General features: G+C 39.5%; 2 protein-coding genes across 2 annotated transcripts; both read left to right on the top strand.

Annotated features, from left to right (window-relative positions):
• The first annotated feature begins 90 nt into the window (after positions 1-90).
• On the top strand, positions 91-26,405 carry LOC145889115 (N-acetylated-alpha-linked acidic dipeptidase 2-like). Its single transcript, XM_082979997.1, has 22 exons — positions 91-284; positions 430-721; positions 928-1,054; positions 1,208-1,387; positions 2,564-2,750; positions 2,912-2,997; positions 3,130-3,332; positions 3,525-3,733; positions 3,914-4,004; positions 4,170-4,422; positions 4,640-4,721; positions 5,089-5,181; positions 5,369-5,554; positions 23,340-23,543; positions 23,700-23,785; positions 23,914-24,116; positions 24,310-24,524; positions 24,706-24,796; positions 24,984-25,236; positions 25,451-25,532; positions 25,936-26,028; positions 26,216-26,405. Exons 1-22 carry the CDS (start codon positions 91-93, stop codon positions 26,403-26,405), a joined length of 3,600 nt encoding a protein of 1,199 aa, XP_082836123.1.
• LOC145889302 (uncharacterized) lies at positions 10,892-22,206 on the top strand. The gene is made up of 11 exons (XM_082980238.1): positions 10,892-11,122; positions 11,712-12,204; positions 13,574-13,855; positions 14,990-15,152; positions 16,810-16,894; positions 17,417-17,648; positions 19,992-20,161; positions 20,610-20,793; positions 21,026-21,161; positions 21,561-21,705; positions 21,881-22,206. Exons 1-10 carry the CDS (start codon positions 11,035-11,037, stop codon positions 21,687-21,689), a joined length of 1,962 nt encoding a protein of 653 aa, XP_082836364.1. The 5' UTR covers positions 10,892-11,034; the 3' UTR covers positions 21,690-21,705; positions 21,881-22,206.
• Positions 26,406-27,776: the final 1,371 nt, after the last annotated feature.

Here is a 27,776-nt window from a genome sequence, read left to right as displayed (position 1 = left end):
TGAATAGTTGACGTCTTTCAGAACTGCACTGTTTTGTATTAAGTGGACTAAACGTTGTTCCATAAATTAAGTTGGGATTGTTAACATAGAATGTCAAAATCTCGCACGATTATATTCTGTGTGATAACTGCTGCTGTTGGGATTGGTGTCGGAGTTCTGATTGGTTACTTCAGCCATCCAAACCAACGAGCTCCATCTGGTGGGCAGCAACCAGAGGAAGATGTTTCCATCCAGAAAAAACTCATGGATGAAATGAAAAGTGAAAATATCAGAAATAATTTAGAGTGAGTTACTTAAGAAAGTTTGGTTTTTTTCAAAATGTGTTCAACCTTTTTCTGTATGTTAACGACATTGAAAGTCATGTGATAATAAACACCCGACCCAGAAGCTCTAAGTGTTAGGTATGGCGACAGTTTTTCTACATTGCAGGGAACTGACCAAGAAACCTCATATTGCGGGACGAACCGTTGAAGAAGTGGAACTGGTCAATTTGATAAAAAGCAGATGGGAAGAATATAGATTGGATTCGATTGTTATACCCGAATACGATGTTTTACTTTCCTACCCGAATCAAAACGATTCCAACTACGTGGCTGTGTTGCTAAGCAACGGAACCGAAACGGATATTTCGCAACGACAAGAGCTGGTCTTAGATGAGGAGCAAAATGACCCGGATGTTGTCGATCCTTTCAACGCTTACTCGGCTGCTGGTTCACCAGAGGTAGAAATATTTTTGTTCAAATGAGCATTTGTATAGGGTTAGATGATCATTATTAAGTAAATAGTTAACTATATGCTTCCAGATATATCCCAATAAATGACTGAACATTGTGTGTTTGGTGACGTTTTTTAGTCTGGTTACTTTGATTCCCGACCGTACTGTGTAGTTTTTGTGCTTTTCTGGACTGATATCCCCGATGTTTTCAGGGTGAATTAGTTTATGTGAATTACGCCACCATCGAAGACTTCATGAATTTGAACCGAACTCTGAATATCGACACGAGAGGAAAAATCTGCATTGCGAGATACGGAAAGATTTTCCGCGGAGATAAAGGTGCTGCGATAGTTGTTTTTTTGCCGAAAAAGAGTAAACATAACTTTTTGCTTTAAATTGCATTGTACGTATATAACATCATGCTCAAATTCTTCACCGTTTTTTTGTGACATGGGAAATGCAGATTCTGTTCTATTGTTGTACTATTTTCAGCCGAGCACGCCCAGGAATACGGATGCATCGGACTTATCCTCTACTCTGATCCTATTGACTACACCGTACCATGGGCTGATGTTTACCCAAATGACTGGTACCTACCTGGAACTGGGGCTCAACGTGGGACTTTGTGGGTTGACAACGGGGACCCGCAAACACCCAACTACCCTTCTATAGGTTTGTGATATGGGTGGTTGCTAATATTTATCACTGACTTTGCAAACCTTTTGCATGCCAAAATATCGCACATCAATCGCACATTTGCGATTATCTTCTTACTTAATTTTTCATGCCAAAATACATTGCATGTATGCGCGGACGCGGTAGAGAGATCGCTGTCTGTCACAAACTGCTCGTTCATGCGGGCGTTGTTTATCTAAGGCTATTTTACAACGCTTTACAACGGAGCCTTGGTTTATTATTACCTCATTGGTTTTATGTGTGTATTGTTATTGGGCCCAATATCAAACAAATGGAGACATGATTCCAGCTACAGCATTTTTACAGCCTGTGGCAATCGGCAATAAACCCGCCCGTAGCAAACATTACCACACGAAGTTAACATAAGGCTGATGGTAATAAATTTCCCGAGAAGAGTGTATAGTAGTAGAATCCTTGTCATTTCTGAACTTTAATGTATTGTTAACACGTTTTATAGGAAGACGGAACGTCGTAGAATAAAATACGCTAATTTAAGCCAGAAAAGCACTCCTGTTATGAAATGTAAGTTTAATTTGCTGACCCCTATTTCCTGCACCGAAAACACATTTTTTTAGAAACGACAGAACTTTTTCTACCAAGATTAATTGATAGCAATAATAATTCGTCTGATAATAACTTGGAGTGCAACGACGATGCCTATGAGGTTTGTATCTCCTATGCTGCAAGGTGTGAAGCAATGGACGTTTTGCCCGATCTATTGATCATTGCTCTATAAATGCTTGATTCAGAGTTGTTTGCTTGTCATTTGTCAGATGATGAAGCAATCCCGATTGCTTTCAAGCGTTTTTGACATATCAATTGGAGCCACATGGGCTTTGTTGCCTGAGTAAACACGTAACTGCAAGCCCTTTGCGATTTGATGTTTTGCAAACCTTACCATGTTTGCATATCTGCCGTCTACAGCAGTCGTTCGCCCCGTCTTTTCTGGAAAGTTATATTTTAGACAAATGTGGTTTTCCTACTTGTTACTAACTTCGTCTGTTGGCTGCGATATCCTCTGGGAGAAAGTTTTCAACAGCTTATAAAATAGTCGCGCATTTAACTATCTGATTATTATGCATAGCCAATTTCCTTGTTGGACTGGCCAGTGCTTGTCATTAATAGATTGTAATACTCCAAGTTATTTTGCAGGCACTGCCTGGAAAAAACCAATAGATTCGATTCGTCTCCCGAAGATTCCAGTGACGCCGATTGGTTACAACGATGCGTGGAAGTATTTATCGAAACTTGGTGGGGATGAAGTTGAACCAACGTGGAAGGGAGGGTTGAACATTACTTACAGATACGGACCAGGATTTTCTCCCGCTCATGCAGACAAGTAAAGTGGAATATATATTTTATTTACTCGCACCTGGCAAAGTACTGTGTTAACTCCATATTACCAGTAACTATTAGTGATGTGGTTTAGTGACTATTGTGATGGCAATTGTTAGACAAACAAAATGTGTTTGTTCGAATAGAACTGTTGGTTTTTTGTAGAAAGATTAAGATGTCGGTGAAAACTAAAACCGAGGTGGCAAAAATCCACAACGTGATCGGATACATCAGGGGGAGTTACGAACCAGGTGAGCGACGACAAAAGTACAAAATATTCAAAAACCAAAAGCTTTTTTTATTCGTGTTTTTACATTTTTGTCTCTTGTATCATAAATAATCCCGCGATATCCTTATTATTTTCTCTGTCATTTTTTGCATAGATCGCTACGTGATCTTCGGAAACCACAGAGATGCTTGGGTGTTTGGAGCTATAGATCCGACCAGTGGTACAGCTTCATTGTTGGAGATGACGAGAGCGTTCGGGAAGATGTTGAAGGATGGATGGAGACCGAGGAGGACTCTTGTATTCTGTAGTTGGGGAGCAGAGGAATACGGTTTAATCGGGTCGACAGAATGGGTGGAGGTAAGAGTTTTATACATTGTAAACATTTTACCTTCTCGCCTTTTTGCTAATATTAAATGCTGAAATGGAATTTGTGAAAGATTGTAGGTCGCAGTGATCACAGTATCAGTGCAATAGAGTTTGTTATTTTGTCATTACCTGATATACGTGGTGTTGAATCTCACCATACGTATTTTTGTATTTGATTTTCAGGAGCTCCAGAAAGAGCTTTCGGCTCGCGCTGTTGCCTACATCAATGTGGATGTTGCAGTAAATGGAAACTACTCGTTAAATGCTAGGGGCGTTTACAGTTTAAGTAATTTAGTTTTCGAAGCCGCTAAAATCGTTCCTAACCCGGATGTTAGCAGAGGTTCGGTTTACGACACGTGGGTTGAACGAAACTCAATGGGAAATCTTCCTAGGTAAGAAACTTAACCACTGTAAAAGTTAAGGAAGCTAAACAAAAGAACTGTATCAAAAGGTAGCAGTGCTGTGTCCGTAAAAACTGTTTAGCTATAGGAATGTATTATTATGTTCTAAAGGAAAGTGTGTCTAAGATTATCTTTTATAATCTTTTCTGTTTCTCAACTGTTTATCAATAGATTTTCTGGTCTGGGTTCGGGAAGTGATTACACAACTTTCTTGCAAGCTATTGGAATTTCATCAATTGACTTTAGCTATGTATACGACTCTGTAAGTTGGCAACGGTCGTCATTTTAGAATACGAATATCAGAATACCAAGGAAAATATCCAAATTCGATTATTTATCTCGCGTGCTAGCAGCACCAAAAAGAAATTTCTTCTCGCACCTGCAGCAAATTCAGTAGGTTTCACATTGACAAACATCGTGATTACAGAGCACAGGACTGGCGTCATACCCTGTCTACCACTCTGTGTACGAAACCTTCAGTCTCGTCTCACAATACGTCGACCCGGACTTCTACTGCCATCTAGCGGTTAATCGAATGTGGGCTGAGGTGGGAAGAAGATTGGCTGATTCCACGATCCTTCCCATTGATGCGAGGCTTTACGCTAAGGATTTGGAAGATAAGTTTGCGTCGTTAAAAGCGAATGCTGGACCTGACTTGACAGCTCATGGCGTCGATTTAGGTTAGCATCAGTTAACGCAAGTGAACAGCTTAAGTATATTTTATTACTTAACCAATCAATCGCTCTGTTTTCATCGATAAACATCGTTAAACTAGAAAAAAATTAAACATTACCTTGCAGGTTCACATAAACCTTCGAAATATGTGTTGCTCATTCAATTTCTGCCAAACGTGAAACGCACATACAACCTTTTAACAAGTTCTGATTCTGTTTTCAGGCCAGCTAGAAGATGCCATCTCGACTTTCAAGTCATCAGCTAACAACCTTCACACCAGGATCGACGATCTCGACAAATCAGAGTTAGTAGTATTGGCTGAGGTTTCATGTTATTTCAAACAGCTTAGATTTCCTTGTTCAGAAACGCGATATTAAGTAAATTAAAAAATTTTGTGTTCATATTTTTTTTTTACTATTTGTAGTCAAAAAACTTTTATTAGTTGTGGAAAGCCAGGTTATAGTGCGCTCCACAGTGTCTCTGTTGTTTTTTATGAAATTGAGTTTTCAATGGATTGATGTTGACCAAAAAGTACAATAAGTGGAAATCTCTGTGTCTATTAGTTTAAAAGCTATTCAGTGCTACGGTCACCAGCTGCGCTGATGCGACCTTATAGGTCAGGTCTATAATCGCAAGTTTCAACAAATTGAGTAACCCTATTTCTTTTGAAGTTATTCATCTGTAAGATCAGTCAACGATCAACTGATGCAGTTGGAAAGAGCATTTATTGATCAAAACCCACTGCCTGGGAGAACCGCCTACAGGTAAAGTTTAACACAACACATACTTGTGGCATGCATGTCATGTAGACATTTTGACTGTAGTATTGTGCCATCAGAGCCTGCAAAATCATTAACTTTTCTTGAAAAAATCGAACGAATATGGCAGCCAGAAGCCGTTTGTTCACAGTTTATCGATTTCCAACCAATATAACCTTGTACGACCTTGTAGACACGTGATATCGGCACCGAGCCAACACAACACTTACGGCAACACAGCGTTCCCGGGGATCGTGGACGCCATGTTTGATATCGCAGATAACGATGAGGATGCCTGGGATGAAGTGAGAAGACAATATTCCATCGTCGTCTTCCACGTGTTATCGGCTGCTGCCACTCTTCAACCTGTTGTTCCTGTGTAAACTCTTTGATCTTAGATAATATTTGCAAACAAATCACGCTCTTGGGGTTAAATTCCTCCAATCTTGGTTTTAATTTTAAATCTGTTGTCAATATAAACAAAAACTCTGTAAAATTGATATGTTGTTATCACAAATTGATTAATTTTCTTTGTGTAAAAACTGTGTTCTTATGTAATTACGTTTAAGTTTTCGTGTAATTTTGTGTACAAGCATTTAGTCATAAGTTTCCTTTTAGCTCCTCAGTCACAATCGTCTGTTCCGAATACATTTATGTTCGTGTGTAGTGTTTTGTATAAACAGCCACAAGATATAACGAAACAAAATTCATTTCAAAACAAATCGTTTTATTTTGAGCAAAAAAGTACTCCTCGAATGAGCAATAAACACATCAAAATATGGCATGGGCATTGGTTACAACCATTACGTCCAATGCTGGCAAGCCGAAGTGGTCAAATATATTTGTGCATCGCCTTTACAATTCTCAAAAGTATCTCAAGCGTCATTCTTGTTTCATTCGAAATAAAGTTTGAATACGTGCTGGTTCCCTCAATAGACTTCCATTCGTCTATAAACAATGCACCAATGCCACGAGTTTCAAAAGGCGAACTATTGCATTTGCAACACACTTACCTTTTTTTCTGTTTTTCTGGTAACTCATTGCAATGAAGTTTACTGGTATACAAGTTAAGGTGATATATATTTTGTTAGCCTTTATTGAATTACGGGCCTCGCGATCACTGCCCTTTCCGTGAGGAAATACGCGCATACACACACAAAAAAAGCAATTTCTGTGAAAACAGGTTCAACCTGGTTTGCTAAAAATATTGAACTAACGATGCCTATACATGGTAAAATATATGTTATGTTTTTATTGCAAACCAGACTGATCCAGTTTAAAGAAACAAGTTCTTTTAATGTTTTGATATGAAACGAAATAACATTTGATTTACAAAACCACTGTTGGAAAGAGCTTTTATAGATCAAAACCCATTTCCTGATAGAACAGTCATGAGGTAAGGTATAGCACAACTTGTGTACAGGTTCTTGTTACAGACATCCACTAATAATGAAGGACAATAAAAAAGGCATATTTTGACTGCAGTATTGTATAATCAATGTTTGCATAAGATTTTGTTTTAAATCCCAAAGTAATAAGAGAGTGGGGAACCGTTTGTTCGCTGCAAAACCTTCGAAAAATTATTTTCTTTGCGACTACAAAGCTGTGGCCTGAAGCAAGTCGAGACGGACCTTTGAACAGAAGTTGCAACACCAGACGTCAAAAAATCGTGTGGCTTTTAGTTGAGAATAAGTCGTTTGTTTGACATCCCCTGTAACCTTCTGACCCTCTGTCTTATCGTCATGCACATCAGCCGGGGATGGAATGTAAAGGGGGAAGTGCGATAGGCTTTTGTCCGTGGAAATTACAGGTTCGTGTTTTCAAACAAACAGTGCACCGGTTACATTTGGTTTGGCATTTCTAGAACAATAGGCGAGCTTAGCCCGTTCAGTTCAGTTGGCATACAACCAGGAAATGTCAACGCTTGAAGCTGTAAGTTTGTGATATTTAAACATATAGTTTAAAACTAATTTCTTTAGTGGAATCAAATATGCCAGTATTAAACGTAAATTACGTAGTTAATGTAACTCAATGCTACAAAACGTTTGTGTTACAAATACAGAAATGTTTATATAAAGCATAGATCTTCCACGGACAACTTTCATTGGTCTTGGGATCGTGGCACTAAAATTCTTCCATGGGGGTTACTAGGACTGACTTAGTTTTGCACAGTTATTCAAGAAATTGTGGCAATCACTTGTTACAAATATGGGATGCATTGTTTCGTGTTTAACTTGTTTTGGAAATGATGTCACAGTGAAATCGTAATTATAAGCATTATAAAGTATGAGAATTTGTCTATTAGGTTTTAGAAAATATAAAAAAAATTAAATTAGACATTCTTTACGTCAGGTTGGCTAATTCATAGGAAATGCACTTTACGAAATTAACATAGCAAGTTTAAAGTTAACGTTTATTCGTGCCTAGATAGAATTCCTGTTCAGTAGCAACACAGAGCCGTGTTTTCGGTAGAAACTACAAAAAAAACGTTTTTCAATATTGCAGAATTTGGCGCGAGCCGGCAGACGATCTATATCTGATTATTGTGTATGGCAAACTCCCAACACAACGATAAAAGGAGAACTTGTGAGTTATGACTCAAATAGCGGCACAGGCCGCAGACCGGTGACTCGCGAAGGTCATGTTTATTGCCACGACAACTCGCGCGCAGGGACAACCTTAAATCCAGCGCCTGCGGTTGGCCATTTATTGTCAGGACATTCTGATGAGACAAGGCTTCCATAGTGTTTGCGCACTTCCGTGCAGACGGTACCAACCTGCGTTGTGTATCTCGACTTGTAAACACGGTAATGACACGATCATACGGAACACAAGGAAACTTTTTAATGATATGAACGCTATATTGTTAAGCTATCATCGCAAATCCTGCGACTATGCGGCGTGTTAGAGATTTTTAAGCCGTTTATTAGTTGCGGTTCACCATTACACAGAAATCCAATTACGTTGGGATAACAATTGCCATAGAGTTTGCAGCCAACGCATTACTAATTTCAAAGAAAATTTACGTCATACAATAGAAGTATTATTCATGCATTATTCAGTTCAGTGGCTCTTAACCTTTTTCTCTTTTTCCCCACTTTCGGTTCAAGCAGAATCCTTATTTTCCACTAGTAGTTAAATTTTTCAACTAATAATTTAATTATTTGATAAAATTATTCCAAAACAACAAACATAAAAAGGGCGAACACTGGGAATGAAAACAAACGCATACATCCACACTTACACATTTCTGCACGAAATTAAATAACAACAGAAGCAGAGCAGCAGTCATGGGTTATAACGAAAAAAACGCTATTTCGACAGCAATTTGCTCTTGGGTACATTATATGAAGTAATAGTTATTCGCTACAGATAACGTAATGTTTCGTGAATGCCATCTTCGACCTAAGTGCCCAATGTAGTGTATCCCTGACGTAAGTGTAATCTTTGAAACAGACAATAGGTTACAAATAAGCTGGTATTAAGTAGATTATTGCCGGAAACCGCGAAATATGGTTAACATCGCGCAAAGGTGCATTTTCGCTTTACCATCATAAGCTTGGCAAATACACCGGTAAGCCTTTTTGCTTTGAGATTGTTGAACACTGTGGCAATAAGATGGATGACCGAATGGTCGAAAATCGAGTTTGGAAGCACGCTAAAAGATGAAATCAAGTCAGTCAGAAGTTAAAAGCTGCAAAGTTTTGGCAACACACTGTGGGGAACGGTCATGGGCCACACATACTGCTGGAGGCAACTCTGAACAATGTCCCTCCCAATCCACACACACCGGATAGGTATTTGAGGCTACCGAATGTCGTTCAAGATAAACCCGAGAAGGAGTAAAACGCGGCAAGGAATCGGATGGAAGTAGAATTATAATGATGAATGGATGCAGTTGGTCGGGAAACACCATGGGTGATCATTGTTTAAAATGCTTATGGTAACTCTGGTCGGTGAAGCAAAATGCGCTTACCAACCACAGGAGCCTCGCTAAAAGCAAAGCCGGAATTCCAAGCTTTCGGAAAGATCATCAGTATTAATTTCAGCTTGGCGCAATATCAACGCTATTGGTTTCAACAAGTAAACAAGTGGATTCTGGCAGGTGTATGAGCTTAAAACGAGACTTCTTCATTTGTTTACTTCTGATAGTCGCAAAACATTGCATTGTTTGTTAACTGCACTAATAAGTAATACTATATCACTCGCAAACTTTTTTGCTGATCGGCGTAAAAGCCGCAGAAGTGTTTCCAAAACGTGAGCCACAAACTGCAATCGAAACAGTGAGATATTTCTTTTTGTTTCTTGTATCTTAAATTAACTACCTCTTTTCAAGCAATGATTCACTCACATTTAAGTGCAACTTACAATAAAGTGCAACACAAACTTATGAGTGCTGAGTTTTGGTCGGCGGGCACCCCGAAGATCGACACGGCCTCCTTCCAGTACAGCGACGATTGATGAATTGGTGTTCGGCGATTAGTTTCTACGCGGCAAAGAGGAATTCATTATTAGCAGCTTCGAGATTTTCAGGGAAGCTGGCGTTTTTTCCTTCGGTGAAATGCGCTCGTGGGGACAACTATATGTAGATACGAAATCGCTGCGAACCGACACAAGCACAGGTGCCGGATGGAGTGTGTAGTTATGAGGGATTAGAGGGCAGGTGAATGTCTTGGGACATTGCAAGTTTTGTTTCGTTTCTGGAGTATTGATCAAGAGACTGTGCTGCAGGCGTAGTGGTGGGTAATATTGCCATTGTTGAAGAATGTCTGTAAAACGACCTAGCTAAGAAGTTTATTTAATCAATCGACCAGCACGATCGTACACCGTCAGAAAGTCTGCATAATTTCGTTCTATTCCAATAAAATGCGGATTATTATCACCAACACTTTCGTCAGCAAAACTTAAAAGAATTTTGTATTAAACTCCATTCAAATCGACAAATGTGCACGAGGATATGGCAATGATTTGTTCGTTTAACGTAAACCAGGTGTAAGGTGAAAACGAATCGACTTGAACCATTTAAACTGTCAGTATATAGAAGAACCGGCAGAAACTGTGTAGGCATCCGAATGTTTTTGCGAGGTTTAAATGAGAAACCCAATGATAAGAAAGTCACAGAATGTCACAGTGCAACCTGTACACAAAAACGTTCAGTGTTTAGTGAAAGGCAAAGTAACAACTGGCTGAACTCGGTGCCATCAAAGCAGAATCAGCAGCTGTTCCCTTATCAGGTGAGGCACGGTGAGTTCTCGGGTCAGAGAAAACCTTCCATTGATACGTGATAAAACAGTTCGTTTCAATTCCCGCAGCGCGCGTGCTACAGGAAGTTCGTGCTTCGCTTGTTTGGGTTTCTAGAATGCAATCAGCGCGCGGAGGGGGGTTTGCATTTTGTTGCGACGTTCCACAAAGTCTGGCTTGTGGTTGTTGTAGTTACCTGCGGTATGTAAGTGGTGAGGTTGAGTCGTTCTACTTGTTGCGATAAGGGAACTGTTTTATTGAGCGAGCGGTGACAGTTTGTACGTCTTTTTTGCATTGAATTTGATACACTGTGGTTTGTTATGCTTACGATTATTTGAACAGTAATTTACCTCCGTTCAGCTTTCAACCGAACTGAATGCACTTGGGTAATGCTGCTCGACTACAGCTATCATTTTATGGTTAAAAACTACATCGCTTTACTCGGGAATGAACTAAATTTTGTTACAGGATTAACCATAAGATTAAGAATTGGATGTAGGGAAAATTTGCAACAATTCCGAGTTGCGCACGACCTTCGCATTAACCCGACTGAAAAAAAGGTTCATTCGAGACGAAACAACTCCATAGAAATCGCGGTCAATATTAGGCAATCGCGACATGACTTGGATTACCTTCAAATCCATTCCAATCTGCGGTCTACTGTTGCTATTGGCGGCGATATGCTGCACCGAGGCCTCTGTGTCAAGTAAGTTTATGGTTGTGACTTTGCACGTGCGGTTTTACCACAAACATGAAAACAAACGTGAGTTTCCTTTTGTTTTTTTGCTCAACAAGTGCACTACATTCTTAACACTACTTAGTGAATTTGGAGGTAAATTTATCGCTCATAGCGCTCCAGTTTTTTTCTGATATATTTGTGAGGTTCATTGCTTCACAAAGATAGTTAGTTTATTCCACAAAACATATATAATCACATGGCGAATAAAAGTAAATGTTTTCAAGTGTAGTAATAACAGGAGGACGATGACGTTTACTAATTATCAGCCAGCACTACTGTGGTCAAGCAACGAATTCCTACTAGCTTCAAAATAAACGATTATAATTACTTTGCTACTACTGGAGCACTGTTTTTGACAGACTGACCACTTAAAAACTTTATTCGCGAGCTTATCCTCTCTTTGTAAGGTGCTACAAACGATTTTGTTAAATTGTTAAAGTGCACTACATTCTCAACACTACAGTGTAAATTTAGAGGTGATTTTAAATCGTACACAGGAATGATGACGAGAAATGCGATTTTCTGGTAGGTTTCAGACCAGTTTTTTTATTCGCAGCCACCATGAGGCACAGACCTGACCCAAACTCAGTTACTTATTTCGATTCGCGCCGAGTTACGCGGCCGACTGCAACCAGAAATTATCCGCAACGACAGAGAATTCACAGAAGACACCACGCTAGACGAAAACCGACTCCTGCATCCCATGAGAGGACCTCAAGCACAGGATTCAACTTCCTCTGGCTCATCACGTCCAGGATGGGAGCACAAAGTCCGAGGGTGATGAACACGGAGAGGAGGATCGGATTTGGAAGTCGGACACGACCCAGACTCCCGGAGGAGGTCCGCCTTCACTCCAAGATGTCAAAAAAGCTGCTCCGGCATTTGAGAGTCAACTATCCTCCGGATATAGACGGAGAAGGTTTGAGGCGGACGGAGCAAACGGAAGATGCGGATTTATCTCGTGGAACTGTTGAGTTTAACAGAATTATTTCTGGAAGCAATATTGGATTTGAGATGGAATTCAGAATCGACAATGGATCAGGAAGCGGGTAAGAATATCTCTTGTAAGTGTTTTATTCATTCAACAAACCCTAGAGACATGGTGGCAAGGTGTGTTGTTGTGTGCGTGCAAAGCGACGAAAGTTTACATTTAAATTAGACTGGAAATAAGGATATAAAAGAACACCTTGCAGCATCAAATACAAGTTTAGACGTAACTTCGTTCAACGTTTGTGATTCAGACAAGCGCGGGCAAAAATCGAAGAAAGAAGGCAGTCGTCTGCCGGCTATCTGTCAAACAAACGCTAATCAAAAACCATTAATTAGTGGTCCACGTCCTGTCTGCCAGACAACAGGTTGTTCGAGCGTAAAACAGCTTTGGTTCGCCTATAGTGCGTACTTGGGCAACTGGCTTTCTTACCCTTGCAATAAGTCTGCTAAAAAGGAACATTTCTCTGATTTTTCACATAAACATTCCATACAGTACACGTAACTTTACACGAATGACCTGAAAAATTTTATCTGTGCGTAACTCGTCGATACCGAGTGTGGTTTTATTGGGATTTTTAACTTTACCGTCAACACGATTTATACTGTGTAAACTGCAGAACCTACGGGTCGTCTGACATGTTATAAAAATACGCACACTCTTGATATCGAATCTAGGCCTGAATAAAATCTGCATACCGGATCAGTGGAATCGAGACACACTTGAGTCATGATAAATTACCGACATATCCTGTAAAAATCAATACAAAGCGCGTTCAAACCTATATTAAGCGTTGGTGGGGATGTGTTATGCGTATTCAAGTGGGAAAGCAAATATATTTGCGTGATTAAAATGATAATAATCTTGAACCTTCCGTGGTGGTGGCTTGTTGCTGGCAAATAGAGTAAATACGTTCGGCGGTCTTGTTGTTTCGAGTAACGGTTAGATCAGTGATATCAGATATTTCAAGTGGGGGTCGTATGATATTACAAAACACGTATAGACGGAAAATAACAGACCTGTTGTCTTGATTTGAACATATCAAACCCAAGGCCCTCTTATGTTCAGCATGAGATTATTACGGTTTTATTTCTTATTCCAGGGGAAAGACAACTCACGTTCATTTTTTTTTGATATTTTATATTATCAAAATCAGCTGATAACTTTATGGCTTAGTAGCAGATACTTGGGCGAAAAATAAAACTTAGTAGCAAATACTTTAAACAACTTATTTTTGAATAAGCGATACTCTACAAGCATGGGCGAAAAATATTTGAAAACAAACGACTTCGGATTTACTACAAAAGGTGTTGTAAGTTCTTTACATTCTGATTGAGCAACAAGGTAAAGCGAAGTTACCCCAGCTTTGCAACATATCTTTAATCGGTGTGAGTTTAACAAGAGAACTTGAACCAATGTGTGTTTTACAGATACATCATCAAGGGAAAATCGGTTGAACATCCGCAACGGAGGCCGGTGATTCCCCAACTTTTGACGCGGAACCAAACGAAACCTCCGTTGACCAACGACACCGAGAGCTCATCGGATGAAGAAGAGGAGGAAGGCGAACCTTCGTGGTTCGGACTTCTCTGTCAGATGTCGGGAAGCGGATTTACTCTTCAGCTGAAGTACAGAAGCAGCGTCAGAGGAGACAAGAGGAAGTTTAGTGTGGTCATAGGAAGAGGGATTATGAGATATGGGCAATGGTACAGGTATGGTTGGTTTGTTTACTCTTTTGCATGTCAGACACGTGGTCTTGCGCAGTTTGCTTCCAAGACTTTTATGTTGGCTGGGCCGCAAGCAAATGCAGGCTGTGACAAAACACACTAAGATTCCGCGTCGTTGAGGGATTGTATCGGCATATTTCCGGGTAAACGAAATATTTCACAAAAAATAAAACATTTCCCACGCAGACAATTAACTTCTATTTGTTTTATGTGGTACGAATAAGTCGTTTACATCTTATTTGGGATCAAACGAAAGAAATTCCACCCGTTTTATTAGGGACTGCATTCAATAAAACGCTACAAATGTATTTCCATTTCACTTCATGCGTCCAATACACAAACTTAATCCAATCCTTTATCACATAGCAACGCTTTAGATACGAAATACCCTAAACGTTCGCCACTAATCCATGACCGAACGATACGCAAACATTCCTAGACCCGCGTAACTTGCAACTTGGGTGGTCTCACAAAGACCAACTTCGTCCGTTTCGCGATAAGCTGACATCCGTGGAGAGGTCAATCTTCTTTTTAGCCCCGTCCTGTCCAAACTTCCTCTTGTCATAATTCTTCTTATACTTCCAAGCAAAACTCCCGCGACTTTTGATCTTGTCTTCCACCTTTTCATTTTGTTTTCCACCCTCTGTGTGAGTGAGTGAATGAATGAATGAAATGTTGTCTCGGGGTCAAACGCAGTTCACGGATCATGTTCGTTGCTGTTTTTTTTATCTTCCCACTTACAATGAACATGAATTTCACTTCCCACTCTGTCGACTGTAACAAGATTTCCATTTTATGGTGCATAAATTGTTCCCTAAAACACAACTACACTTTATCGTAGTTTTAATTTCATTGACCATGACCTCCTATATCAGTAGCTCTATCGAGTAGATTTCGATTTGAATAAGAAACTGATGATGCGTTAAACAACACATAAGCGAAAATATTTTTCAAATAAATCAACTTATATCAATCAGATCAGACATTAATACGAACCATCAATTAATTAGATGACACGAAACATTTGAAGAAAACAATGAAAACCGGTTGGTGCAGTTTCATTTCACGTATAAACATGTATGTGTCTCAACCTAAACGATTATTTGTTCATTTCCGCAGATTATCTGCTCACATTGACTTCGAATCAAACACCGTGGATTATTGGTTGAATTGTTCTCACACCCGTGTGATTCCCGAACAACTGAACAGATCCGTGTCGAGCTCCTACTTTAAAGTATTTCGACTTCTACATGGAAGGAATGAAGCCACGCAACCTTTTGAGGTACGAGTATGTAGGGTTGTAGTCAGTAAATTAAGCAGGTCATTCATTAGTATTGGTTTTACCTGGTTTCAATGTTATTTGTTATGCTATTACTGTTATTAATGTTTGTGTTATTATTTATCGGTTCATCTACATATTATTGCAAAGTAGCAAGCAAAATATAAAATTGTGTGAATGCTTATCAATACTGCACTGTACAACCACAGTTGCACAGAAAACTCTTAATTTTTCTCTTCGTACAGTTCTGAGGCATCACTCACATATTTTGTGGGTTTCAAGTGCTCAGTACCGACTAATGGGTTGTGCTACCGTTGCTCTAGTTATGACAAATGAGAACAAAAGATTCGTCTGAGCCAACAGACCCGCTAAGATTTATGGACAAATTTCCTTGTACGTCAGAGGGGCAATTGCTTCACGTCTTCTCAGCGCCTCCTGCTGTTTTAAAAAATGACCCAATTTTCTGCCCAATCTACAAAGGAAATGACTAACCTCTCGCCCAGACGGTTAATAACATATCTTCGACAGAGCAATCAATCCATTTTTCATCGGCCTTTAGAGCGAAAATGAGACAGTACATATATAGTGCGCCACCATGCAAGCCTAACACTGAGTGCTCCAGCGCCAAGTTGCTAAACAGACGCAACGTCCAATCCGTTTAAAGTCACCTAGTATGTGACTGATCTCACCTTCGGTCGGTGTTGGAGGCGAACTCATACGCAGCAACCGCTCGCAGTGGATTAAAAAGTCGTCAGAGTTGACGATATGTCAAGAGAAATCAGCGTTCGCGAAGTCGAAGATGCTGCCCACTTCTACGCCCACCCCGAGAGAGGATCTAAATTATTTCAACCGTTGCACGTTAATCTGGCGGCCACAGATCAAAGCCAACTCGTTTATTTGGAATTTTTTTGACCGAAATTAAAAAAATCGCAGCGGGATTTTCATGGGCGGTTGAAGTTGATTGAAACTTATTCATAAATTGTTTGAAAACTGTCAAGTATTGATCTAAGGCGTGTTACGACTTTGTAATTAAGTTCCATATGAAGAAAATAGGAGATACCACATCAAGTAAAACATTGAAAAGCGCTGTACATGGGGGTACTACCCGGCATACTTGAACGAAGATGATATATTGGTGGAACTAATTTCCAGGATGGTTAACTGTAAGAGCATTTCACGTCGAAAAATTGCACACCTTCCAAAAATCAAGACCTTATCACCCAAGCTGATCTCTTCAGGCGTTCACTGACGTAATGACTGTCCACCTACGTTCGAACATCAACAAAATACCGTCAATCAAATGCCCAATGAAGCGTATCGTCCGACTGCGATACCGCAGCCGACGCTGCAACTCGGTCTCGCAGGTCGAACAATAGGCGCTGCTTAATGGGATAGATCACCGAACGATGTTTGCAGATTAACAGCAGAAATTCCTACGCGCAATCATGCACCCTTTGAAAAAAACACCGTGGCTCCACTCGCGAAAGTATCCTGTTACACATTTTAAGGGCATGCGTTTGTTCCTACTAAGACAGATCGCGGTTCGAATGTGCAGGCGGCCTTGAAGCGCTTTGCAACCGATAAACGATCGCAGCATTAACCTCCCATACGTCTTGTGAGGGCAATAGCTACCCATGTTGACCAATTTTTTTGTGTACAGGTCGGGTTTCGCTCGGTGGTGGTCACTGATGGAAAAGCGGCCGCGGCCCCAAAGCAGTGTTTCAGTACGAGAGAGGAAAATTTAGGTGAGAGGGTTCGTGTTGGTTTTGTCAACATCATTTAGGCATTTAGTGTTCGGAGGCCTGCGCACTTTGCCCCCATCTTGCGTTGTAAAAGATTCCTACAGTGCTTGCTCTGAAGCAACCTAAACAGTATTAGCTGCTGTAGGCTGTGTACGTCACAACACTCTTAGCGCCACGGTTTTAAACCGAGCCAAATGTAACCAAACATTTCATGTGACTTGCCTGCTACATTCCGCTAGTTCCATGTGTAACAAACTTCAAACTTTGAATTCAAATCTCCGTGGATTAAACGTTTTTTCGTCCATCTATTTTAAATACATTTTTAAATTTCATGAAAATGAAAACGAAGAAATATCCAATCAATATACTAATATTGATTTTAGAAGTGGTTTAAGTGTTTAATTCAAACATTTTTGAGTCATTAGCAAGAATATTACCTGGTGGAATTGGAATCCTTCCCTCACAGAAGGTCGCAAACTTTTCAAACACCAGCAGAATTCCTTTCACTGTATTTTTTATTCTCAGTGTGTACGGGAGGTCGTGTTTTCGACGAATGCGGACCGAGCTGTGAGCAAACGTGTGCGAATCGCTACCCAACACTCCACGCCTGCACAGCTACCTGTGTGAGGGGTTGTCATTGTCCGCTCGGTCACGTTCTTGACCATGGAACCTGTGTTCCTGTCCGCAACTGCTCCTGTCGATTTGGGAAGATGCGATACCCGACTGGTTCGGAGGTTGACATCAACAATGAGATCTGGTGAGTAAAAGGTTTTAATTCTTCTGGGTATATCGTGAATTCTTCAACACATTGGCACACTGGGCGTCATTTGCAACTTTCAGGGGTCGCCGTGAACTCTTCTTCATATCTACTTTGTAAATTTTTCACCATGCTGTTTGCCAGTAGGGCAATGCCACACAACAAGTGCAAACTTTTTTACGATAATAATCCCCCATCAAATAGAAAAAGCTCAATACTGCATTCTTGGAAGCCACTCATTGTTTTTTCGCCATTGGGTGCCGAAAAATCTTCATAAATTCCGCAGGGTTGACGTAAACCAAGAAAGTCAAAAACCACTGCTGTATAACCCAGTCTTTCTGGACAACTAAACAACTGAAAAAAACGCCTTTACCCATAATCTCGAAAACAATCAGACTGTTCCATAACAACACATATGAAAGTTCGTTTTCTTTGAATCGCCTGTTGTCTCTATGGCTAACGGAGACTCAGTAACATATTAGCACAAAATATTGCAAATAATCCTTAGTCGTCTGTCTGTTTGACGTTTTTTTGATATATGTATTTTGCCTGTGTTGGCAGGAATCATCAGTATAATAAAATATATCAATTTTTCTGTGAATTACCAAGCCCTTGCTTCCCGTAATTGCCTAACCGACATTGGAAGGCGGGTAATCATTTTTAACCTTAAATTTTTAAATCAATACCAAACAATAAGAGCCGAGGCAACCGCATGTGTTACTGTGAGGGCCAGATCTTAATCCGCAGGGAATTCGAGTTTTCATCATTCTTCATCAAGTTTGCAAAATGAGACGGGTTTGTGTTAAACGAATTTTAAAGTGTATTTTGCGAATATAGATCGATATTCATAAAGATCTTATGATGAACGACCCGCCCGCAATAGTTAGTTTGGTTGAGCGGGAAAAGAGAAATATTTGCGCAGAGTTTTAGTTTTTAAATTAAAGAATTCCTGCAACATACATCACTGTAAATCTACCAAAGCTATAGGATATCACCCAGAACGAGTTAAACCACAATAATTTTAGCCAAATAAACCCGAACAGAAACTAAAATCAATCAAAGTTACCTGGATTCGGACAACCCGATGCATAAAAAGTCAACTTGCAAAGGTCAAGTATTCGCTAAATTGCTTCGGATGAGGGGACGAACAGTTATGAACGACCACCCCGTGATACTCACATAATGGTGCAACGTTTGCAGAATATTCAGTGAACCGAAAAATAATAGCCGGCATACAGCGTAGGTGATTACTTTACTAAAAACAGACATATGAATATTGGCATCGTCAGTTTTTAGTTTTATTCGAATAGAATATTTTGCAGTATTCGAAATCCGTCACTGTGAATTCCGAGTTGTATTCACTGCAGTATAATATACACACTGTAAAACATATCGATCCTTGTTATTAACTTTTTTAAATATTAACTTTCTATTTTGCTTGCTGCCAAAAGTCTTCCTTGTATACGGAGTGCTTCGTTAGTGGGATTATTAAAATAGGCATTAAATCGACATTCGTAACTGTATTTTACTCCAGAAGACGCTCGCTCAATAGTCAAAATTGCTTTAAATGAACATTCGTTTATTTTAAGGTGAGCTTTGCCACAAAAAGGTAAACTTGACAGAGCGAAGAAACCACGTTGAAAGATTTGGTTTGCAGAGATATAGTTTCTATTTGACCCGAACCATTCCAACCTCAAGCCAAACCCTTCCAATGTTTCGGGTCATTAACTGAAATATCGATTTCATTAAACTCAACCAACGCGAAAAGTTCGCGATCTTTACAAAAACGCAATTGATGTGTTTTGTCCAAGCACGTTAAAACTCGCCTTTGATTTATCGCTAGAATTAGTCAAAACAATTAGGTGATATTTTTATGATACAGCCTGATAAAAAAGCAATGTAGAAACGTTATTATTTGATGGCATTTTTCAATAAACTGGAATGGCCGTCTGTCAAAATGTTGGTTTTAGGTTATTTTATCTCTATCCTTTCGCATGTTGTTACAAGCGTCTTCCATAAACATTGCCTCAACTCATACCTCAATTATAGCTTGTACTTCCAAGTACCCCAAGCGGAGAATATATAGTACGTCCTACTTATTATTGGCAAGATCTATACGCTAAGGTATTTTGCAAGACAAATTTACAATTTACGAAAAGCTATTGGCAATCGATTCTGCCACAGAATACCTCCGGTTTCAGTGACACTCAGTTTTCCTCTATTCCCAACCCCAATCAATTAACACTTTTGACCTGTTCACGTTAATGTATGGGAAATATAGTGTTATATTTTGAGTGTCTCATATTGAGTGTTATATTTATGAGGAAGATTTGATTTCCATAGCACGTGTTCATCTGGAAGCTGGCAATGTTTCGCGATCCCGCGGTTGACGCGACAGCCTGAGAACCGAACGGTGCTCGCTGGGATGTCGACCAACCTTACGTGCGCGGCTGGCGGAAACCCCATCCCCACCATTACCTGGCGAGTTCCAGACGGAGCCAAATATCGCGTTGGTAAATAATGAATCTTATAAAACATAACTTATAACAGGGCTTCTCAATGTATTGAACTATGGTTTGTGGGTCCCTAGGATACAACTGACTTTTCTGTATGAGGGTTATTCCGCTATTTTTGTGTACCATAGGGTTTCCACAAAAAGTTTTGTTTTCAAATGAAGTCGCTTAAAAAATTATTCTTTAATGGGGTCGAAAAACAAGAAGTTTGGGTTGCCCTGACTTTTGAAACATTTTGCATTGATGTACTCGTCTATATGTGGATGTACTGTTCACCTTCATTACGTAACGTTACGTTTTCCTGGAGACTTGATAATTTAGACACATACACAGAACATCGATTACGATACCCCATTTTACGGCCAGCATAGCTATTGACTCTCGTTACGTAACAGTAATATCTGTTCATAATTCTGACAAGCTGAGAAACTAAAACCAATACTTACAGTTAACAGGAATGGAAACCGCGTGTCCCGTTTATTCCTGGATCGTGTCACGGCGTCGGAGGGTGGTACGTACACTTGTGTTGCCACAAAGTCTGTGGACGGGTGGACGCAAACAGCCAGCGCACAAGTAAACGTCATCATTAAACCGAAGATTAGTTTACCTCAAAATGTCGTCGTCACTGTGGGGTGAGTATAACAGTAGTAGCTCTGAACCATATTACAAGTTAGTCAAATTTTTCAGACATGGTGTTTGTAAACTGCTGCTATCTTATTTTAAGTACTTTAAGGTTTTTTGAAAACTTAAATTTGGACTTTTTAGTTTTGATTACTGTTTACAAATAGTAATGATACTTTGTAGACATCGATGTGTCTTCAACAAGGCCCCGAAAAGGCCAAAGTAGTTACCTGTGTTTTCCAGGAGCCGGTATGTTAACGTGGATTGCGTAGTGAGCGGAAGTCCAAGGCCAAGAGTTGCTTTTTGGAAGCTCAAAAGTAAATTAAGAGTCCATGCTTATGCTTCTGCCCCCGGTGTTTACAGACTCAAACTAATTAACGTAAGATATTACGTCATAGTAACATAGTTGTGTTGTTTTTAAATTCCATCGGTTGAATCATTTGATCCAAGTGCGGGTTTATGGTTTACGACAGCTTTTTGTAGTTGCGCGAAATGTAGCTCACGCGCGATACCAACATCACTAATTTTTCGCCCAAAAAGACGTGGGTCAGAGGTCGACAATTGGTGGCCTTATAATCGCATAGGGAAAGGGCAAAGCTCATTGTACAAACAAAACAGTGTAAATAAACAAACACGATTAAGACTGATAACGTAATATAGCATTCTTGCATAGATTTTGTAGGTAAAAGTGTAAAACTGGCTCATGCTAAAAGTTGGGGACCTCTGGCCTGGTTGGGTCTTGGGATAATTCGTGACTCTGTTATATTCTCCAATTCAGGTGCGCAAGTCGGATGGAGGGGTGTATATTTGTGGGGCGAGGAACGTGGGAGGATTTACGTCGAAGAAAGTTTACATTTTAGCCAGTACCCGTCCCCAACCGGAAGTCCTTCCGCAAGCAACCACGTGAACGCTACGTCAAAAAAGTAAGAGTTGCAAACTTTCCCTGTCAGGTGAGTAAAGATGACTTTATGTCAAATCGTTAAATATGCGATAAGGATCACCAGGATCACCAGGTTTACTCCCAAACTACCAAACTTCCGATTTTCCACTTGTTTTGGCGCTGATTTACGACTAATACAACTTTGAACGGCCTTGTAGACACGTGATATCAGCACCGAGCCAACACAACACTTACGGCAACACAGCGTTCCCAGGGATCGTGGACGCCATGTTTGATATCGCAGATAACGATTAGGATGCCTGGGATGAAGTGAGAAGACAATATTCCATCGTTGTTTTCCACGTGTTGTCGGCTGCTGCCACTCTTCAACCTGTTGTTCCTGTTTGGTTTGTGTTCGATCATAAACATTACATCTTTTCACCGATCATTACATCCTTTGTGTTGTTTCTGTGTATGTATACTGTATACTTAAATCAGTAGTTCTTTGCGTTTTGCCCTTGCGGGCGGGATAAAACTCTTAAATTTCCCATTTAAATAAAATTAAACGATGAGTGGTTGTGTACCAGATTATTTTAGTATTAGGGAGCTCGAAATCAAGCGTTTTGCTTAGGGTCTATCAATCTTGCACAATGCAAACATCGGCGTTTTATCCCCAATTCTAAGAACAGCATGATCATACAAGGAAAGCAAATATAAACTACTCATAAATGGGCAGAGTGTTTGCTCAGCCAACGATACGCAAACAGCCATCATGCATTTTTTTTGTCAAGCGAAGTCGGGAGTGATTTTTGTAGGAACGGTTTGGTTGACTCGCAGTGTTGGGTTTCAAACAAGCAGAGCTATACATTTGTAAAATATTCAACGAAAAAAAAAGAAAAAGTTACCATTTAAAATCTTTCATCAGAATTGCTCTCCGTGTCTTCGTGTAGATGGAAGCTAATGCAAGACTTGGTGTTTACCAAAATTTGTGGAAAACCTTAATTTTATTTGGGGAAAGAACCGACTTGAAACAATTAGAAACATTAGGTTAGATATGATGTCTATGTTGTCAGTTTGTTGCACCACGTGCAATTTGGAGGCAAATTTGGAAACAAAGAGTGAATCTCTTGATGCTTTGATAATACAATGTCAAAAGTGTATCAGAGACTTTAGGACCGTTCAAAATTTGACCAGCGATGCAGTAAGAACAAAAATCAGTCAAAAATGTGGCGCAGAGTTTGAGATTGAGGATTTAATGGTGCATGTTAAGGTCATTCAGGTCAAGATCAAGTAAATAAATGTGTTTGAATGACATAAATCATACTCAAATACTGGTTTCAGACTTCCAATCCAATTTTTTGTAAATCTTTGAAGCATAAAGGTTATTTCAGGATCTGTTTCTACTTCGTTGGGTAATTTCTCAAACGATGCTTTAACATAATCAGCGCAATTTGTCCTGTAAATTTTTGCTTCATACATTACATTAAAATCATTTTTTTGTTGTTAAAAGTTTAGCTTCATATACCTGAGTATGGATTCTTTGGGAGTGTGAGTTCAGGCCAACATTTTTAACAGCTTATAAAATAATCGCGCATTTAACTATCTGATTATTATGCATAACCAATTTCCGTGTTGGACTGGCCAGTGCTTTTCATTAATGGATTGTAATACTCCAAGTTATTTTGCAGCCACTGCCTGGAAAAAAACGATAGATTCAATTCGTCTCCCGAAGATTCCAGTGACGCCGATTGGTTACAACGATGCGTGGAAGTATTTATCAAAACTTGGTGGAGATGGAGTTGAGCCAACGTGGAGGGGAGGGTTGAACATTACTTACAGATACGGACCAGGATTTTTCGGTAGATCATGCCGACAAGTAAAGTGGAATATATATTTTATTTACTCTCACCTGGCAAAGTACTGTGTTAACTCCATGTTACCAGCAACTATTAGTGATGTAGTTTAGTGACTATTGTGATGGCAATTGTTAGACAAACAAAATGTGTTTGTTCGAATAGAACTGTTGATTGTTTGTAGAAAGATTAAGATGTCGGTGAAAACTAAAACCGAGGTGGCAAAAATTCACAACGTGATCGGATATATCAGGGGAAGTTACGAACCAGGTAAGCGACGACAAAAGTACAAAATATGCAAAAAACAAAATCTTTTTTATTCGTGTTTGTACATTTTTTCTTATATCATAAATAATCGCACGATATCTTTATTAGTTATTTTGACATTTTTCGTACAGATCGCTACGTGATCTTCGGAAACCACAGAGATGCTTGGGTGTTTGGAGCAATTGATCCGACCAGTGGAACAGCTTCATTGTTGGAGATGACGAGAGCGTTCGGGAAGATGTTGAAGGATGGGTGGAGACCGAGGAGGACTCTTGTATTCTGTAGTTGGGGAGCGGAGGAATACGGTTTAATCGGGTCGACAGAATGGGTGGAGGTACGGGTTTTAAACATTGTAAACATTTTACCTTCTCGCCCTTTTTGCTAATATTAAATGCTGAAATGGAATTTGTGAAAGATTGTAGGTCGCAGTGATCACAGTATCAGTGCAATAGCGTTTGTTATTTTGCCATTACCTGATATATGTGGTGTTGAATTTCACCATACGTATTTTTGTATTTGATTTTCAGGAGCTCCAGAAAGAGCTTTCGGCTCGCGCTGTTGCTTACATCAATGTGGACATTTCAGTAAATGGAAACTACTCGTTAAATGCTGGGGGCGTTTACAGTTTAAGTAATTTAGTTTTCGAAGCCGCTAAAACAGTTCCTAACCCGGATGTTATCAGAGGTTTTGTTTACGACACATGGGTGGAACGCTTGCCAAACTCAAATAGAGATCTTCCTAGGTAAGAAACTTAACCACTGTAAAAGTTAAGGAAGCTAAATTAATTGTATTAAAAGGTAGCAGTGCTGTGTCCGTAAAAAGTGTTTAGCTTTAGGAATGTATTGTTATGTTCTAAAGGAAAGTGTGTCTAAGATTACCTTTCATAATCTTATCTTTTCTTTTTCTCAACTATTTGTCAATAGATTTTCTTCTCTGGGTTCGGGAAGTGATTACACAACGTTCTTGCAAGCTATTGGTATTTCATCTATTGACCTTCGCTATGTATACGACTCTGTAAGTCGGTAACGGTGGTCATTATAGAATGCGAATATCAGAAAAACAAGAAAAGTATCCAAATTCAATTATTTATTCCGTGTGCTAACAGCACGCTAATCATTCGATAAAAAGAACATCTTCAAATTTCGTCTCGCACCTGCAACAAATTCACAAGTTTGCACATTGACAAACGCTGTTCTTACAGAGCACAGGACTGGCGTCATACCCTGTGTACCACTCTGTGTACGAAACCTTCAGTCTCGTCTCACAATACGTCGACCCGGACTTCTACTGCCATCTAGCGGTTACTCGAATGTGGGGTGAGGTGGGAAGAAGATTGGCTGATTCCACGATCCTTCCTATTGATGCGAGGCTCTACGCAAAGGATTTGGAAGATAAGTTTGCGTCGCTGAAGGCGAATGCTGGAGCTGACTTGACTGCAAATGGCGTCGATTTAGGTTAGCATCAGTCAATACAACTTTGAACAGCTCAAGATTTTTATTACTCAACTATATTTTTATTACTTAATATCATCGATAAACTTTTCAAATTTTTGTCACCAGTGAAAAATATTAGAAAAAAATTAAACATGACCGTGCAGTTCACAAAAACCTTCGCTATGTTTGTTGCTCATTCAACTTTTGCAAAAACAAGTTCTGATTCTGTTTTCAGGCCAGCTAGAAGATGCCATCTCGACTTTCAAGTCATCAGCTAACAGCCTTCACACCAGGATCGACGAACTCGACAAATCAGAGTAAGTAGGATTCATGTTATTTCAGCAAACAACTTAGATTTCCTTGTTCAGAACGCAATATTAAAGTGAAATTGGAAATTCTTTGTCTATATTTTTTATTTTTTGGAGTTTGAAAACGTTTTTTAGTTGTGGAAACCCAGGTCATAGTGCACTCCACCGTGGCTCGTCTCTGTTGTTTGTTATGCGGTTGAGTTTCCAACGCATCGACGGTGACCAAAAAGTACCACAAGTGGAAATCTCTTTGTCTATTAGTTTAAAAGCTGTTCCACCAGTGCTACGGTCACCAGCTGCGCTAACGCGACCTTATGGGTCCAAACGCTGTGTATACCTGTCCGCAACTCTCAACCATTAGGTCTATAATAAGTAAGTTTTAACAAATTGAGTAACCCTGTTTCTTTTGAAGTTATTCATCGGTAAGATCAGCCAACGATCAACTGATGCAGTTGGAAAGAGCATTTATTGATCAAAACCCACTGCCTGGTAGAACCGCCTACAGGTAAAGTTTAACACAACACATACTTGTGGCATGCATGTCATGTAGACATTTTGACTGTAGTAATGTGCCATCAGAGCCTGCAAAATCATTAACTTTTCTTGAAAAAATCGAACTAATATGGCAGCCAGAAGCCGTTTGTTCACAGTTTATCGATTTCCAACTAATGTAGCCTTGTACGACCTTGTAGACACGTGATATCGGCACCGAGCCAACACAACACTTACGGCAACACAGCTTTTCCGGGGATCGTGGACGCCATGTTTGATATCGCAGATAACGATGAGGATGCCTGGGATGAAGTGAGAAGACAATATTCCATCGTCGTCTTCCACGTGTTGTCGGCTGCTGCCACTCTTCAACCTGTTGTTCCTGTGTAAACTCTTTGATCTTGGATAATATTTGCAAACAAATCACGCTCTTGGGGTTAAATTACTTCAATCTTGGTTTTAATTTTAAATCTGTCGTTAATATAAACAGAAACTCTGTAAAATTGATATGTTGTTATCACAAATTGATTAATTTCCTTTGTGTAAAAACTGTGTTCTTATGTAATTACGTTTAAGTTTTCGTGTAATTTTGTGTACAAGCATTTAGTCATAAGTTTCCTTTTAGCTCCTCAGTCACAATCGTCTGTTCCGAATACATTTATGTTCGTGTGTAGTGTTTTGTATATACAGCCACAAGATATAACGAAACAAAATTTATTTCAAAAGAAATCGTTTTATTTTGAGCAAAAAAGTACTTCTCGAATGAGCAATAAACACATCAAAATATGGCATGGGCATTGGTTACAACCATTACGTCCAATGCTGGCAAGCCGAAGTGGTCAAATATATTTGTGCATCGCCTTTACAATTCTCCAAAGTATCTCAAGCGTCATTCTTGTTTCATTCGAAATAAAGTTTGAATACGTGCTGGTTCCCTCAATAGACTTCCATTCGTCTATAAACAATGCACCAATGCCACGAGTTTCAAAAGGCGAACTATTGCATTTGCAACACACTTACCTTTTTTCTGTTTTTCTGGTAACTCATTGCAATGAAGTTTACTGGTATACAAGTTAAGATGAAATATATTTTGTTGGCCTTTATTGAATTACGGGCCTCGCGATCACTGCCCTTTCCGTGAGGAAATACGCGCATACACACACAAAAAGCAATTTCTGTGAAAACAGGTTCAACCTGGTTTGCTAAAAATATTGAACTAACGATGCCTGTACATGGTAAAATATATGTTATGTTTTTATTGCAAACCAGACTGATCCAGTTTAAAAAAACAAGTTCTTTTAATGTTTTGATATGAAACGAAATAACATTTGATTTACAAAACCACTGTTGGAAAGAGCTTTTATAGATCAAAACCCATTTCCTGATAGAACAGCCATGAGGTAAGGTTTAGCACAACTTGTGTATTCTTGTTACAGACATGCACTAATAATGAAAGACAATAAAAAAGGCATATTTTGACTGCAGTATTGTATAATCAATGTTTGCATAAGATTTTGTTTTAAATCCCAAAGTAATAAGAGAGTGGGGAACCGTTTGTTCGCTGCAAAACCTTCGAAAAATTATTTTCTTTGCGACTACAAAGCTGTGGCCTGAAGCAAGTCGAGACGGACCTTTGAACAGAAGTTGCAACACGAGACGTCAAAAAATCGTGTGGCTTTTAGTTAAGAATAAGTCGTTTGTTTGACATCCCCTGTAACCTTCTGACCCTCTGTCTTATCGTCATGCACATCAGCCGGGGAT

Source organism: Ascidia mentula, chromosome 2 (genome assembly GCF_947561715.1).
Source record: "Ascidia mentula chromosome 2, kaAscMent1.1, whole genome shotgun sequence".
Classification (NCBI taxonomy): Eukaryota; Metazoa; Chordata; class Ascidiacea; order Phlebobranchia; family Ascidiidae; genus Ascidia; species Ascidia mentula.
This window is presented reverse-complemented; position numbering and strand designations above follow the sequence as displayed.